Source organism: Phascolarctos cinereus, unplaced genomic scaffold (assembly GCF_003287225.1).
Source record: "Phascolarctos cinereus isolate Bilbo 61053 unplaced genomic scaffold, phaCin_HiC Scaffold_726;HRSCAF=1367, whole genome shotgun sequence".
Lineage (NCBI taxonomy): Eukaryota > Metazoa > Chordata > Mammalia > Diprotodontia > Phascolarctidae > Phascolarctos > Phascolarctos cinereus.
Genome location: NW_027556098.1, coordinates 29623230 through 29641883, shown reverse-complemented (window position 1 = coordinate 29641883; position 18654 = coordinate 29623230). Strand labels below are relative to the sequence as shown.

The window sequence follows — 18654 nt, the reverse complement described above, 5'->3', positions numbered from 1 at the left end:
ATGCATTAACCAAAGTTAAGCATAATATTCTCCAGAGATGTTTGGTAACTGTTATACAAAAGGCTTTGATAATTATTTTACTGTCCAGGAATTGAGTAGATGCTATTTTACAAAGATAGTATCACAGATTTTATTTTACAAGTGAAGATTCCAAGGTCTGGAAAGGTCACCCTCAACTAGGATTACCAGGAAGAGATTTACAGTCTCCTGCTTTCTAGTTCTTAGTGCCCCAGGGACATTTAGAAGTGTAGGAGTCAACATTATGTATGGCTTGTAAGTGGAGTGAAAGAAAAGCTTTTCCTCCCTTTATTTGAAAGCATTATTTGTAATTGACTGAAAACTAAAGGAAGAAACTGATGTTAGGTCTAATTATGGAACAACTAAAGAAAAACAAGTGATAGTTTCTCTTTGTAATGGGGACAAAAAAGACTTCTGCCTCCTCTTAATGAGGATTCCAGCACCCAGTCCAGGCTTTTTGCACACCAGGTAGCCAATGGACACTGATTATTATCTTACTGCAGGCTGAGATAAGAAGATCAAAGTTGAGGATATTGACCCAGCTCATCATTTATTTTATCAAGCAAAACAAAACACCAAATTCTCTTGAAAATCATTACTTTGGTTTATTAAAACATGTAAATTATTTTTTTTTAAAAAAGAACGTGATTATGACCTGCAAGACATAGTCTTCAGTCTTCCAGCTTCCAGGAAAATAATCAGTGACTTAAAATTTCCTCCAGAAAGAAAAACAAAACAAAACAAAACAATAGGGACAAGTAAAGCATAAATTGTCATCATCTAATGTATCAACTAGTGAAGGAACTAAGAAATCAACCCCAACATGTCTTTTGGGGAAAGAGGAATTGTTTATTTGTGCAACATATGTAACATTACTCTCTAACTTTTACGTCTCTTTTTAGGAAAGAAAACTTACCATTATAATATATACTTTGAATATCGGATATTTTAAAATGAAAAGGTGAATACTTAAGGACAAACAAGACTTAAAGAGCAAATACTTGACAAAGTAAAGGTAAGCAATTTGAATCTTGTTTTTGTTTTTCTGTTCCTGGCTTTAAGCACAGAGCTCAGTAACATGATTTAAGGAATGTATATTCCCTTGTATTGGTGGCTCTGAAAAAATACAAGTCCATTCACTTCATGTATTTGCACAAAAACAAAACCAGATGCTATTTGGTCATCAATTATTTTACACTTAAACTTTGCTTAAAGGGTTACAGAATAGAAAAACATCAAAAGAAACGTGGCATCTGCTGCCAGTTATTGTATGGACTCTTATCATGTATCTCTGTTAAGTCCCTTTTTTTTCTCCAAATAGTTTTCTCAGCATGGTCATGTACTTGATGTCGGTCGGTTGATCAGATTCCTACTGGTCTTCAAGAGACAAATGACTTAGGAATTCCAGCCAAGTACAACATGCGCAACAAGCAGATAACACATCCCAACTGTGCAGGAGACAAGCATCATAGGGAAGCCCAATCTGAAATAAAAAAGAAACATCGATTAAGAAAGACCTATAAGAATGTGACTCACATAAACCCAACTTTACATGGGCAACATAGCTTTTCCTTTTGTCCAGTTAATGTTAGACATGACTTGCATAATCCAAAGTTTTTCTCATTTTAACTGCTACATAGGGAGAGAACTATAGGATTATCTATATACTCAAAATAGGTCATTATAAAACTAAAAAAATGCCTACTTGTCCAAATTTCCATGATGCCTAAGAGAAATTCTGGATAACTCATATCAAGAATGACAAAAAAGCACATAAACTATTTGAATAATACACTGGGTCATCAGGGCTCACAAATGACCAGCCAGGATGTTGCAAATTTGGTAGAATAAAACAGTAGTCTGATTATTTTGAAAGAAATGGAAACCATGATCATGAAATCACTGAATTGATATTTATTGTATCTGTACTTGCAGCATGGCAAGCAATGATAGAGTCAAGTGAATGTATTATTTGGGGATGAAATATCTGGATGAGAGGTGTAAATATCTAGGAATGATTTGTACTTTTTTTCACAATTCTAGAGAACTAGTCAGATTGGATTAGGATAGACTCATGCTGCTATAACCTATAAGCAATTAAAAAGTATTGCTTATGGTCCTAACTATATTGTCTAATGAAAAGTCATCTTGACCCAAAAGAGTGGTTGACCATCATTTTACCCAAATCAACTAGTTTACACCATTTGAGTGACAAGCCCTGTAAGAAGTGGGTTTTTTAAAAGCATTAAGGTAAAGGCATAAAAGTACCCCTAACCTAAATAAATTGGCAGGCTTGTTTGGGAATGGTGGTAGGAGCAGGAGGCAGTATATTCTTGTTTTGGACTTAGAATCAAACTTAGTTTCAAGTTTTCTCTCTCTGCTGTTTACTAGGTATAGGACCACGGGCAAGTTGCTTCTCTCTGGGCCTCAGTTTCTACAGTTGTAAATGAGAAGGTTAGAGAAGCTACCTTCTAAAGTGTCTTCCATCTCTGATATTCCATGTGATTCTGTGATAGCCATAGCCAAACAATAGCTTAGAAAGAATCACAGTGATTAAAGAGCTACCAAGCCTGAGATCAACATAGCTAGGCAAACAAGAGAATAATCAAAACAAGGGTAAATCCTTGAACCATAGACACAAAATGAAATTCCAGGGTCCATCAGCAAAAATTTCAAAAGGGGCCCCTTCCTGCCTTTCTTTACACCTCTGCCTGCCCAATTGGTTATTTTCAAATGATCCTGGATTTTTACTAGTTCTTATCTTGACTTAGAAATACAAACAAAATCACATTGAATTTGTCGTCTTTAGCTGTGAGTTTGCTATTTGGTATAGCATCATTTCTGAGGGAAAGCCCAGCAAGGGTTACAATTTTTCCTTTCAAATGGCTCTTTTAGAAATATATTCAGCTGCAAATGTCTAGTGGGAAATGATGATGATGATTATATGCCTTCTTCCCTGTCCGTAGTGTTTGGGAATAGCTCTTCACAAAATCTGCAGTGAATCTTTTCACACAATGCTATAATTAAACAGGGAAACAGTAGTAGCTGTGTAGCAGCTTCTTGGATTCTGGACCTGACTTGGTAATTCCAAGAAAAGTGGTCAGAGAGTCACCCTGTTGATCTTGAACACAATTTCCAATTTTTACAGCTTATTAGAGTGTAATTAAGAATACCAAATCAATATTTTGAGATTGGTCAACCTGTTTGTAATGAGAGTAATAGGAAAAATAATTACAATGATAATAATGATAATGATAATAATAACAATGCCAGGATGCAGTTGCAAAACTGTCATTCCTGTTCCCCTTATTTGAGGCAGTATCATTTTCCAAGTCTCTTATTTAACCTCAAGGTCATTCTCAAGTACCATAGTATCATTACTGTCTTTTCTGTAACCACACAGCCATTTGGTAGTAATGGAATTGTGTAGGGTGAGTTACCATGATTAAAGAGCTATCAAGTCTCATTCTGCTTGCGATCGATAGATCTTAGCAGCCAAGACACTGAACTTGTGGTGCAAGTTTAAATTCCAAGGCTCATAGACAAAATTTTTATTTAAAACATTGAGGGGGTGGAGAGGTCCTCTTTTCACTTTGACTATGAGAAATGCCAGTCATTCCCTGGGGAGACCTCTAAAGCCAGTCTGAGAGGGCATTCATGATCCAAACTAAATTTATTATCACTTGAAATTCTTGAGATATTAATAGATAGCATTTATATAGTATTTTAAGCACAACAACTATGGAAGGTAAATATTATTATCCCCATTTTACAGATAAGGAAATTAAGGCAGACAGAGGTTAAGAAACTTGTTCAGGGTCTCATAGTTAATAAGTGTCTGAGATTGGAATTGAACTCTGATTTTCCTGACTCTATGTCCAGCACTCTATCTACAGCATCACCTTGCTGCCTCAAGAGGCAAAAACATAAAAGCAAAGTACCTGTCACTTGATCAAAGCTAAAATGAGCAGAAACTTTGCCATGCTGTGCTACAAACAGTACGGTGTTCTGTACACGATGATTTATTGAACACTGGGCATTTTGATCAAAGGTTTCACTAATCTAGTATTTTACATGAAGCACCAAGGAATATGTTTTGAAAGATCAAAATCAATAGAATTTCCCTCCATTATGACACCAAAAGATTTTATAATTTGGTTAATTTTAAATGAATTGCCAATCACCAATACTTAATAAAAATAAGTATTTGATAACTTTGTATTCCCAATTTAATCCAAAAACATTTATTAAGTACCTACTATGTCCTGCACCATCATAAGGACCATTGCTCTCAAGAAACTTACATTCTGCTGGGGCATGTGCATAAATATTGATAGGTCTTTTAAACAATTATTTTCCTAATCTTTTCCTGTAATCATTTAAATGTTTGTTTCACATCATTTCTCAATGATACAAGATTCTTATGTTTACTACAACAGTGTAAAACACTTCATGTGTTTCTCTCCAGAATACTTCCTTGGATCTTTCAGGGTTTGTGGTAGGCCAGCAACTGAGTTAGGCTATGAAGGGGTCAAGAGGCAGCTAGATGGCTCAGCAGATAGAGCACTGGGTCTGGAGTAAAGAAGAGCTGAGTTCAAATCCAGCCTCAGACATTCACTAACTGTGTGACCCTGGGCAAGTTACTCTGTTTGCCTTAATCCATTGGAGAAGAAGATGACAATCCACTTTGTTAAGAAAACTTTGTTAAGAAAACTCCCTGGATTGTACTGGTGGGCTATGGTCCACAGGGTCATGAAGAATCTGGCACAACTGAATAACTGAACAATAATACCACCAAAATTCGCTAGCTTAAACCAATAAGGAACCTCCTAAATGAAATGATGTAAGGAGCAACTGGGGCCTTTTAAGAAGTATATGTGGGTCACCCTATAGATGGCTTCTTAGCTTCTTGTACCTGATGAAACCCCTAGTTCCAGGGGTATGCTGGAGCCAGCTCAAACTGACTATCCAGAAATTATTGTTAAATTTTCATTGTGTAAATTTTTATTTACATCTCACAAATTGGCAAACATTACAGATCAGGGCTTCATTTACTATTTTGTTGATTGTCCCAACTTAAGAAAGTGAATGAGAAAATGTTGATTAATAATGCAGATTAAACACAAAGTGTGTCTTGTATACATTTATTTTTGGAAAGTTGGTTGTTAAACATGTGCTAGCAAACCACTGCATAGGTTCCTTCAAGCCACTACCAACTGTGGTCACCAGTCTTCACAGAAGAATAGGAAGTCCAGGAGAAACTATGCTTACTATATATTCTTGTGCTGCTCCTGGACAGTTAAGTCCTTTGTATCTCAGCACAATAACTACTTCTGTGAATACCTACAGGTCAAATGCTTCATCAAGCCCAATCTAATCTTTGCCTGAAACAAGTGTACTGTCTTAATTTAAACAGAGGAAATATGGTAAGGGATGGATTTGGAGCCAGAGAAATGGTTTACATCTTGGCTCTGTCAACATACTAGTTGTGAAACCTTGGACAAACAATTTCTTCATGTTTCTGGGTCTCATTTTCCTAATCTGTAAAAATTAGAGGGGTGGGCATTAGGATTTCTAAGATCATTTCCAAAAGGCTTTGATGGGAGTTGACATCATTGGAAGGCTATCAATGGTATGTATTTGTGTATGTTCATCAGCCCCTGGTAGCTATTGGCCACATTATGAATGAATGACCTAGGAGTTGTTGCCTGCTTTTTAGCCTTCCCCATATGTGAGAACCCCACAACGAAAACCTGGGTTCAGCTTTCCAAAAGCTAAGGACAATACCATTTGCTTGGTGGTCCCATTAAGATCCTCAGTTATGATGTGTAGAAGTTCATGACAAAATGTTGAAAACAAAGTAAATCAGAACAAACTCTACCAGTGTGCTACCATTCAATCTATTACAATGGATGTTCTCCATTGCTGATGGTCATTGTCATTACATTTATCAGGTCAAAGGAGGTACAGAACCCCAAAGAGGAGGGAAATTTATTGACATTAAACATTACATTTGATGAAATTTTTACCTAATTGTTATTTGGAGATGTCCTTATAACAACAAACAATGCTTTTGATGTGGGAATGTGAGTTGACTGACATGAGAGCTCTTTTGCCCGGCTAAGCCAGAAGCTACAGATACAAAGAGGGAGTTTAAACACACACATCCAAAACAACAATTACCACTAACAATAGCAACAGAATGGTGATACCTCTTCCTCTAAAATGTCAAATGGAAACTGCTACTTGTCTGACTGGGCAAATTGCCTCCCCTTCCCCTTACTTTCAGTTTGTCATCTGTAAAATGAGAGGATGTAACGAAGGCTGTTTACCTTGTTGTCTAAACTTAAGAAAGTGATAGAGAAAATAGAAATACTACAGATTAAAGTTAACAGTGTATCATCAGTGCATTTTATTTTAGAGAGTCAGTTGTTAAATGTATGCTGGCATACACCTATAGAAAAAACTTGCGTTCTTTAAAAATTGTAAAAATTTAGTTTACTTTTCTGTATCAGTGGGGACAGTCTAGTCAACACAATTGAGTATTTTTTTTTTATTGGTCAATAAATATCTTGGATTCCAAATCCTTATCAGAGAAATCAGATATAAAGATTTTTTCCTAGGTGCATTAATTTTGTTTATGCAGAAGCTTTTCAATGTCATATAATTAAAGTTATCTATTTTATCTTTTGTAATTGCCTCTGTCTCTTGTTTGGTTAAGAATATATCTCCAGGGCAGCTAAGTGGAGTAGTGGATAGAGCTCTGGCCTTGGAGTCAAGAGAAGCAGCTAAGTGCAAATCCAGCCTCAGACACATAACACTCACTAGCTGTGTGACCCTGGGCAAGTCACTTAACCCCAATTGCCTCACCAAAAAGAAGAAAAAAAAAGCAAAAAAAAAAAGAATATATCTCCTACCTGTTATGAGAAGTATGTGAAATGTTTCTCTTCTAATTTTCTTATAGTTTGAGTTTTCATACTAAAGTTGTGTACCCATTTAGAGTGTATTGTGGAATATAGTATAAGGTATTAGCTTAATCTTAATTTCTGCCAGAATACTTTCCAGTTTTCTTAGCAATGGTTTTTTTTTTACTAAATAAAGGTTTTTTTCCCCCACCAAGGTAATTGATTTTCCATTTTATTAAGTAGGTTATTGAGTTCCATTTTTTTCTGATTCTTCTTTGTCTAGTCCATTCCATTGATTTATCTCTCCATTTTTTAACCAATACCCGTTACTTTTAACTACTGCTTTATCACATAATCTGAGGTTTGGAAGTGCTATTCCCCTCTTCATTCCTACTTCTTTTCATTATTTCCCTTGGTATTCTATATATTTTGTTTTTCCACATGAATTTTGCTATCATTTTTATCAAGTTCTAGAAAGTATCCCCTTGTTAATTTGGTATAGCATTGAAAGTGTAAGTTAACTTTTCTTTGTCATTTTTATTATATTGATATGGTCTACCATGGGCAGTGAATATTCCTCCAGCTACTTAAGGAACACTTTGAAATTTGAATCAATCCAAGTTTTCTCTATGTTTTAGTACATTATTTATTTACCAGATAATTTATGTATTTTGTAGTTATTTGGAATGGAATTTACCTTTCTATTTTTACTTGTTAGGTTTTGTTATTATTATCAGAAATGCTAGTGATTTTTCAGGGTTTATTTGGTAGCCTGGAAATTTGCTGAAGCTATTGTTCAATTAGCATCTTTGTTGATTCCCTAGAATCTTCCAAGTATACCACCTATCATCAACAAAGAGGGATAGCCCTATCTCCTCTTTACTCACCTTGATGCTTTTGGTATCTTTTCTTTGTCTCATTGCTGTTGCTAGTATTTCCAGAATTATATCAAATGATAGTGGGGAGAGTGGACATACTTGCTTTCCTCCCATATTTATTGTAAAATGTTCTAGTGTATTCTCCTTGCATATGATGCTTGCTTTTGTTTTTAGACTTATTGCTTTTGGTTTTTACAATAGTAAAAAAAAAAAAAAGCGGTCCCTCTATGCCTACACTTGTAGAGTTTTTTAGCATAAACAAGTGCTATACTTTATCAAAGACTTTTTGTCTTTGATTCTATTGAGATAATAATGTGATTTGTTTTTAACATGATTAATTATGTTGATAATTTTCCAGATTTTGAACCATCCTTGTATCTCTGGTATAAATATCACTTGGTCATAACAAATGATTTCTTGGATAAATCTCTGTAGTCTGTTTGAAGGATTTTGTTTCATGACATTAGCCTATAGTTTTCTTTCTGTGTATTATCTTTTCCTGAAAATAGGTATTGGGACTTTATATTTATCTCATAAAAAAGATTAGAGAAGGATGGTTTCTTTCTCAATTTCTGAGAATAATTTGTGAAGTATGGGTACTCATTGTTTAAGGGTTTGATAGAATTCTGTAAATCCATGAGGACTAGGAGTTCTACCCACCCATTCCCACTTTGGTAGTTCTTTTACCTCTAGATCTGTTTCCTTATTTGAGATTGAGTTAATATCTCCATCTGGTCTTCTGATAGTTTGAGAATTGTATATTTATGAAGGTATTCCTTTATTTCTTTTGTATTCTCAGCTTTATTAGCATAGAACTGTATAATATATTCTGTATATTTTTCTTCTGTTTTTGTTATTTCACCTTGCTCAAGATGAGCTAAAAAGTTTGTCAATTTTATTACTCTTTTGAAAGAACCAGAATTTAGCTTGTCTGTTTTGTTTCCCATTTATCTATTACTTCTCCAGTTTTTAATTTCCTCTTTTGTGCTTATTTTAGATTTACTTGTTGTCTTTTTCATTTAAAAATTCATATCCCATTAATCTTCTCTTTTTCTATTAAGTTAATATATAGTTGAGTTTTCTTTCTCCTGAGATCTTTGGCAATGCCAGTCTTTATTCTCCTTTATTTTCCCCTATTGCTCACTTTTTTACTCCTTCCCCTCTGGTGTTTTGATCTGGGGGCTAGATCTCAAAGGGACTCATCCTCCTGTTATGCTGGACAATTCATGGTTCTACTGCCTAGATCTGTGCACCAAGTGACTTTTGGGGGCCCTAACTGGCCTCACCTGGATTCTAGGCCCTTTCCCTCTGATTTAATGAAATGCTATAGGCCCCCATACATAATGTCCTGTCCAATTCCTTCTTTTTCCTCAGTTCATTGGACTGAAAGTTAATAGTGCTGCAATTGCAGCTTGGGGTGATTTCTGTCATTTAGCATTTGAATCTCTAAGTCTTTGGGAGGAGTAGAAAGATCAGGGTGTAGGGTTGAGTTTTATTCAAGTCCAGGCATATGTCCTGCCCCTTTCACTCTGCTCCTCTACTCTCCTTCAGAGATCTTCTGAAGCACAGAATATGGCCTGAGCACTGGCCACCAAAACCCAGCAACTTTCCCCAACCTAGAAAAAGAGAGGGTACTGGGTTTGTGTTGGTTGATACAGCCATGTTGCCTATAGTATGATGAGTAGTTTACTTTTTCTGTTTTGACTCTCCATTCTTGTTGTTCCTTATGCATGATACTCCATCTCTCTGCTTCATACTGGACCCAGATGGCTCTGGAGGAGAAAGTGAGGCTGGTGACTTTGTACAGCTCTCCCTCACTCAAACCAAAGTCGATTGCCACTCATGTCATCATCTCCCTGATGTCATAGTCCTCTTCGAGAACGAAGAACAAACCACACACACAGCCTTTTCACTGACTATCCTCCATTCCTGGAATGATTGCCTTCCTCATCTTTGATTTTAAAGCTGCCCTGGCTTCCTTCAAGATTCCATTCAAATCCCACTTTAAGTAAGAATTCTTCCTTGGTCTTCAACTCCCTCACCCCATTTACTCCCTTTTAGAGCCTTCCCTCTGAGGAGATTACCTTCATATACATTTGCATTTACACATGCATCTATACATATATGCATACACAAATGCATAGGTGTTTATATGTATATAGAGATGCATGTGTGTGTGTATATATATATACATATATGTATGTATGTATATAGATAGCTTTTATGTACCTTTTTCATGTTGTCTTCCCCTTTAGAATGTGAAAAACCATCTTTTGGCTTTTCTTTGCATCATCAGTGCTTAGCACAGTATCCTGTGCACTTAATAAATCCCTGTTGATTGAGTCAGTGTTGACAGTGGAAAACAATTGCTATTCCTGTTTACTGCCAAGATAAAAGATTACTTGTCATACGTCAATCAGTATAAAACAACTTCCCCACCCCCTAAAAAAAAATCAACCAAACAAAAAATAAATTTAAAAAGCTTTCTGTCATTTACTGCCATCAGTAAGATATTAATATGCATACAAGTCTAACATGATGGTATTGTATGTCAGCTGAATGAGGTCCCAAAGTTACAGTTCTGCCTGGCTACTATTTGAATTATAAAAATAATACCCTCACAACTTGTACAAGTTCAAATCACAAGTATAGGTTATGAGAAAAGAGCAGCTAATGGCATAATGTACCCACTGTACCTGCACAGTGGGAGAATCCTTTTCATCACAGCAGGCTCAAGGAGTCAAACAACTTAACAGAGGATTAGTATTCCAAGTGGTTTTGCTAAAGGCATCCCTGAGAGACACCATGGGACTCTTGAAATGCATGGATAATACAGCCTAAAACATGGACCTGGCTGGGTATTTTCTGCCACACTCTCTGAATATCAAAAGAGATCATCTTGAAAAATATCCAGGAAGCTTAATGAAAGATTTCACCATTTGGTGAATTTGAAATGAATTGCCAGTCACCAATACTTATCACAACAGGATGTTAATCCTGGTTGTATTTAGTAGCCCAGCAGTTTACCCTTTCAGACTGAGATGTCTCTGGGTGCTAATTGACTGTATCTGAGGAGATGAGAAGCTGCAGTGGCGTGATGGATAGAGATCTCACCTCATAAAGTCCTGTCTCTGACACATACTGCCCATGGGACCTTGAACAGACTTCGCAGTGTCCCAGCTAATACGCTAAGATAGTAAATTGTAGAGCTTTTCACTTTTGGTAGGTGAAGTTTCCTATACCAATGAAATCATAGGAATTATCCAATTAATTAAGAGCAAGGTGATCACAGGAGATAAAGTACATTTTAGAAATTCTAGCTGTCATTGTTGGTTAACTACACTGGTCACAAACTGGTAGAGATTACAGCTGTAGGAATAATATTATTTCAGCATTTCAGAAAAAAAAAAAAGAGCCATGATTTCACCAGTGAGGGAACTTCATGGATGGAAGTCAATTGTCAGCTATCCTTACCTCAGAAGAAAGTTTTCTACTCACGACTGTGATCATATCAATTTGTTACATCATGATTGGCCTCTCTGAACTTAACCAAAGAAATTGGTCCTGAACTGGAAGATGTACAGTACAGCAGAAATTTAGGAGGTGTGTGACTCCATCACTTAACTTCTACTTCTTTCAACCTCAGTTTCCTAATCTGTAAAATGGGGATAATATGAACACCTACTTCATAGGGTTGTTATACAGATGAAATGAGGACATATTTAAAGAATTGTGTAAACTTTAATATACCATATAAATGCTAACTGTATTATTCTCTCATTCATATCAGCTTAAAACCCACAGACACCAAAGATGGTATAAAAGTATATGAAATACACTAATTAGATAAAGGCATTTTTATGGATACATTGTCTGTCATGTGACCTAGGAAGATTATTGACCCTGGATAAAATTTTATAGGGAGATATTCATAGGAGGCAGTTCATTCTGGAGAAAAACAGCATATGATATGAGCAGTGGAGCATGGACTGCTAACTCAATAGCAGTCATTTTGCCTTTTGGATACAAGACAATTGAGAACTAATGGAAGACTTCCAACCACATTGTCATGGAAAGAAAAGCTTTGGAGAAGACCTCAAAGGTGCCAGTAGCAAAGCCAAATGATTAGCTGACCTGTTGAAGATCTGATAGCAATCTTGTCAGTAGTAGTTACACATCCATGCACTTGATGACTAGTGTCAAGAAAAGAAGCCAAATGCCTTCAAGGGGAGTTTAAAGTTTGGGATCTTCCTTGCTATGACTTCTAATCGTTTCTCAAATTAGAATGCTGGCTTGTCCTTGAAACTGCTACATGCTGCACACACCTTGCAGTCAGCTAACGTGATGCTTATTTGAACAAGGAAAGATAATCATTTCCTATTATCATAAATTAGATCCCAAATATGGAACATTGTGCTCTAAACTTTACATTATAATTCCAATTTCAAAAACATTAATCTGTCTTGTGCTGCCAGAACTGCTCAGAAAAGCAGAGTATTCAACCAGCGATCAGATATGGATTCAGGAAAAGAAAAGTCACCTAATATCAAAGTATCACAATGTACTAGGCTTTTCTCTTTGGAATTATTTTCAATACATTTTGGGTTCTAAATTACATGTTGTTGAAGAAGACAAGAACATTTGAATGTCAAAAACACAAATAAAAATGCAAAATGTCAGGCTGGATGCCCAGACAGTCTTCATTTAGTATTTAAGTTAAAAATATGTACGTGCTGACGTTTAACACCCATCTTCCGAGGAACTAATGCTTTACAGATTTCTGTGAAACTCAGCTCCTTCTAAATGTTGTTTCTGACTGTGCAAATGAGAATAAGGTGCTAATGTAGACAGTGCACTACATAGAGACTTGTTTCCCAAAAATAAATTTCTGCTAATGAAATCTCTTCTAGGGGCTTTATATTTGAACTATTCTTTGTATAATTCCTCCCCTTTACAAAAAAAAAAAAAGGATTTATGAAAACATCATTAGTATGGTTCTTAATCAAAAAGCTATTTTCCCAGTTGCCTTTTTCCAAAGGGTAATGTATTTTTCTGATCAGAATGAAAAACAGCTTGTGTTTCCACAGGGATATAAATTATGTATGTTATGCTTATTCCCAAACACTTATACTTTGCTAAAAGACATTTAGATTTTCCAAAGCCAGTAGCATCAGAGCAGTCCTCTTCTCCACTGTTCCCTTTGTCATTATCCAGGTGCTGTCATTCCTTGCCAGGCCAACTCTTCTGCACTGTAGCCTTCACTGTTATTTATATATTCCCACTACCTTATTGAAATTTACCCGTCTGACATCAAATTCTCTCAGGTCTAGCTCTCTGTGCCTTCTTCTAAGGTGACAACGAATCTACTGAACAAAAATTATGAAAATGTGCCAGTAAGAAGAAAAACTGGAGAGGAATCATCCTTACCTCTGGGAGGCTGAGTGTCATAATACATAGAGTGCCAGACCTGGAATCAGGAAATTCAAATCTAGTCTCAGATACTTCTTAGCTATGTGACCCTGGGCAAGTCACTTAACCCTGCTTGCCTTAGTTCCTCATCTATACCATGAGCTGGAGAAGGAAATGACAAAGCACTCTGGTATCTTTGCCAAGAAAACCTCCAGTGCGGCCACAAAAAGTCAGTTATAACTCATTCCTACCTTCCTTACCCCAACCTCTAACCAAGATCACAGGATATATTTTAATATCAGCCTTCTAGAAGGATTACATTACTATCTAACCCATTGAAATAAGTCTGATGCTAGAAGTTCCAGATCAATTTATATTGTAGCAGACTAGTGAAAGATAAATTTTGGAGAGTTCTTGATGTTCACTTCAAATAATACTAGGGGCGGTACTTTCTCACACACTCTCTACACTTATATAAGGTTGGCCCTGCTGGCAGTAAAAGTAAAGGAGAAATGGCATAAGTTTGGGTAAAGAATCATGGACTCTCAGAGGAGGTTGGCCCATTCAGAGGTGTCCGATGCTGCTCTTATTTGAAACATGAGTCAACTCTTTAATATCTACTGTCTGTGATCATCTACCTTCTGCTTAAAGACTTCTGAGGATGAGTCATTTACTACTGGTCAAGAAAGTCCATTTCACTTTTGGAGAGTGTCAATGAACAGAGAGTTTTCCTTCCTGCAGTTTCCATACAGTGGTCCTACTTCTGCCCTAGAAGTCCAAGAAGGCAGGATCTAATCTTTGTTCACATGGCAGCCCTTAAGAAATTTGAAGATAATGATTGATTTTTTGAGTAGATGGTTAATAAATATTTATTGATCTGAAATGAATAACTTCATATTGAAGCAAAATGGTGGAAGCATTTGGAAATGCAGTTCTGATATCTGATATTACTATCAAGAATGAAAAATCAGATCATTATAATTATGCATTCTCTTCATATATTTTTATTCAATGGAATATATAATCTATCTTTAGCAAGGCAGATGGGAAGAGATAGAGACAAATCTATTTCTCTTTCTCTGTCTTGGAAAACCTCATTCTCTTCTATTTAAGGTGCTAGTCTCGCTCTTGTTATTGGGAATGTCATGTGATTACAGGATGAGTGCATATAAAATAAAGGGACATTAATTAATTTATGCTAGACCAATACAAGAGTGTCTCTCAAACTATTGCAATAACCTTCAGATTAGGATCTCTGTCTCAAATATCTCCCATCTCTAATCCATTCTCCACATAGCTGCCAAAGTGACTTTCTTAAGGCCAAGGTCTCATTATGCCACTCCCTGCCTCCAAATTAATAAACTCCAATAGTTCTCCATTATATCTATGATCACCTAAATCCTCCTCTATTTGGTATGTGAAGTTCTTTACCATCTAACTTCATCCTGCCTTCCTAACCTTATTACATATTATTCTACTCCACACAATCAATCTACAATCCAACCATGCTGATCTTTTTTGCACGTGACCCTCCATCTCATCTCTCTGGGCCTTTGTCCTAGTTATGTCCAGTGCTTGGAATACTTTTGTCCCCTCCTCCTTGGAATCCCTAATTTCCTTTAAGACATGCGTGAAGCCTCTCTTAGTTGCCTACATAGTTGTTACTTCTTTCTCCACCAAAGTTACCTCATATCTGTTATGTGTATGTTTTATGTAGTTCTATGTGTATGTTTTCTCCCTCCTCCATTCTCTGTCTCAAATCTCTCCCCTTCCCAATCCATTCTCCACCTATCAGCCAAAGTGACCATTCAAAAGTAAATTCCTCAAAGGCAGGAATTGTTTTGTTTTGTTTTTTCTCTTGTATCCCCTGCACCCAGCATAGTACCTGGCATTGAGAAAGCACTTAGGAAATGTTTATGGATTGATTGTTTTGTTGATTTTTGGAAGCAGGACAAAGAACCTTTCAAAACAGTTCGTTAGCTTTTTTTGTGTCACTGACCCCTTATACAATACAGAGACTTACTCCATCATAAGTACTTCCATCCAATGTCTTGCCTATGATATGAACTAAGATCATGGAGGATGGACACCAAGGAATACATTTTTCTTTCTTTTCCAACAGCAATTAGAATATTGTCAATTGAGTAAATTACATTTCATGCTACTGCAAAGAGAAGAGCTGTCCATATCAGAGAACTATGGCATGTAATTTGGGCTCAGAATCAATAGATTCGTTCTGCTTGTAATATCAAGACTACATTTCAGCCAAATTCCAAAGACAGAGAGTCCCAGGCTCCCTACCTATAGGTAGAAAGCTTGCATTAGGAAATCTCTGCAAATCTCTCAAGCAGACTTGAAATTCATGCCTTTTGTACCTTTTCAAAGAAAATACTGTGTGTATGTGTGTGTGTATATGTGGAGTGTGAATGAACAGATATACATATATAAATATAGATGTATATGAATAAACAATACTTCATTTATACACTGTACAAAATTTTTTCAGGTTACATTAAGGCATTTGCTAGAAGGCACACTCAGTTTGAGCTGATGGATATACTTTCTCTTAACAGCAACTGAAAGATGGTGTTGTACAGTGAGGAAAAAAATTAGTTCTGGGTTCAAATTCCACTTCTGATGCTTGCTGCCTGTTTTATTTTGAGCATGTCACTTATCCTCAAGGAGCCCCAGTTTTTTCATGCATAAAATGAAGGAGGTACACTAGATGGCTTCTGTGGTCCTTCTAAGCTCTAATTATGCAAATCTATGATCTTACCACAGACTTTATGAGGTTAGGAACCTTCAAACTCTATCCAGGGTAAGGCAATCTTGTGAGATGCAAATGATAGAGGATGGTAGAATGGCATAACCAGTTTTGTCATATCTTTTTTGTTAATCCAGTATCACCAAAATTTGGGGACAAAGGAAGGTGGTAAAATGAACTATCATGTTTCTGATTTTCCTAGAGGCCATAGTGAACAAAAGAGTATACATAATAAAAGCTGTATTTGGATAGCATAGTATGGTTTACAAAATGCTTTCCAATACTGTATTTTATTTGGTGTTCAGAACAACCCTGTGAGGTAAGGAGGGCAGGCATTATATACTCTTTGTTTTATAGATAAGAAAGCTCTTAGAGAACTAAGTGATCTATTTAAGGTCACACAAGTAATAATTAGCAAACATATGTCACCCTGTTTGCAGATGGACACCTGACAGTTCTGCCCAAATGTAGGGTATTAAGAGCTATTCAAAATGGATTGAAATAGTAACACACTTTGAAAGAATTCTATTAGCCACACCTGTGAAGTTATCTTTACTTGTAATGAGGACAATTAATACCTAATGAAACCCATTAGAAAGTATTTGTGAGACAGTCAGGCTTTCAGAGTTTCATTGTGATTCAGCAATTTAACAACCTTAAGCAACTGCTCTATTTAAGGCATGGTGCTAGGCATCTAGGAAAATGAAGAAAAGCGATGCAGGAGCCTACTGAAGGGGATACACACTTTCAGCATTTAGTATTTTACAAAGTAGAGTATGATGGGGGAAAGGGAGTCCAGGCAACGTGATATACTAACATTTGAGGAAGAATGCTGTTTAGTTGGAGACAGGCTCGATAATCATAGGACCATTGGGTTTAGGGACTTTTAGAGTTCATCTTGTCTAACTCCTTTATTCTACAAGGGAGGAATCTGAAGCCCTAAGAGGTGACTCGGTGAAACAATTTTGACCACTCTAAGTTTATCTAGGGTGGATGAGTGCCCCTCTTAGAAAATAAACACAGTTTCATACATAGGCCATAAATGCATATTTTTTGGTGGTGGCTTATTTTTGGCTTTGTTTCAGAGAGAGAACTTTGGCTTGCCTGATGTTTGATGATGATGATTCATGCATGAAATATGTCCACAAATTGTGCTGAAAGGCCTCGGTGTATATAGCACCTTTTTATAACCCCATGGGTGAACACTTTCCTTTAATTAATGCCTGAAACTGTTGTGAAATTTCCCTACTGGAAAAATATGGAATAGAAATTTCAGCTGCATGGAGAGAAGAGCTGGAGCCACTATGCCTTGAGACCCTTCTTCCACAGCTCCCTAAATAGTGCTTCTTGTAGTAGAAGGGTCTAAAATGTTTCTTCTTACAGAATCCTGAAATGTCATGTTGCTTTGGGGGAGATGGCATAGGAGAAGGGGTAAAGACAGGAAACGGATGGAGTCCAACATAGATCTCTATTACCTCTTCTGTAAATTGATAGAAGAATTCTAAGGTCCCTTCCAAGACTAGATACTATATGCCTTATACATTGCCTCGAATTAAAACAAATTTAACACTATAAAGAAACAAATTAACTCTAATATATTTTAGCTTAGTTAAGAAATAATGAATAAGCACTAAAAAGAGCATAACTTATATGGAATACACCAGATTCAGGACCATAGCATTCTTTCTACCTTCCAACATTTCTATGTGCCTATTATATGCAAGTGAGAGGTAATATTTCCATAGTTGATAGAGTATTGGGCTTGGAAGTCATGAATACTTGGGTTCAAATCCTACCAGTATGAAAAAGACACTGTAGCCTCAAGGAAAGTCATCTAACTTCTGTATGCCTCATTCATTCCCTTGGCTTTTATGATTAAGTCACAGATGAGTTGTAGTCAATTTTGGAAGGAGGTAATTTCTATACCTGTAATACCTTATCCTGATAAAATAAACCCTTTATATATTCAACCTAAGTGAAGATGTTGTGTCAGGCATTGGTTGTACATCCAGATTTTGTTTTAATTCTCAATGTTTGTGGTGTTAGTGATGTAAGAAACAATTGGGAGAGAAAAGAAGACACATCAAAATCTATTTTCTCTATAAATAATGGAAACAGTTATTTTGCAAAAGGGACTTATATGAGCAATACAGAGGTGAGTAAAAAGAACACAAGATAGAAAGCCCTCATATCAAGTTCCTTCCTAAGATCTGAAACCAAACTTAGCTGTAAGTCCCTTAGGAAAAAACTTGATCATTCATCTTCTTAGAACTTCCCCTAAAAGAAGCTCTCATGTGCTATAAGAGTAATTTAAACAAATTATCAACATCAGCCTTTTAAGCTTCACACACACACAGCACCCCCACCCCAGTTCACTTTATTTAGGTGGCTATTTCTATCTACAAATAAGACAGGCTCTGTGTTCATTTCTCCAACTTTCGTTCCAAAAGGTTCAGACTAAGTAAATCTGAAAGTGTTGCTTATTAGTGTAGAGTAGTGGTCAACCACTCCTTCATCCATCTCCGGGCCCCTCTCCTGACTGTATGGACCTTCTCCACCACACCACAGTAGCCTTCCCGACCTGGAGTTTTATTCTACCTCTGTGGCCCCCTTCTGATGATTGACTGGTTCTCCCATAACCTTCTTTTGCTCTGCTCCTAACATTTATGTACTTTCTCTA

At 36.4% G+C, this 18654-nt stretch overlaps 1 protein-coding gene across 1 annotated transcript in view; it reads right to left on the bottom strand.

Annotated features, from left to right (window-relative positions):
* Positions 1-668: 668 nt before the first annotated feature.
* OCA2 (OCA2 melanosomal transmembrane protein) overlaps positions 669-18654 on the bottom strand; it is a 542641-nt gene continuing 524655 nt past the window's right edge. Inside the window, exon 23 of the mRNA XM_020992730.2 lies at positions 669-1501. Within this exon, the coding sequence (XP_020848389.1) occupies positions 1414-1501 (88 nt within the window). The 3' untranslated portion in view covers positions 669-1413. The remainder of the gene's footprint in view (positions 1502-18654) is intronic.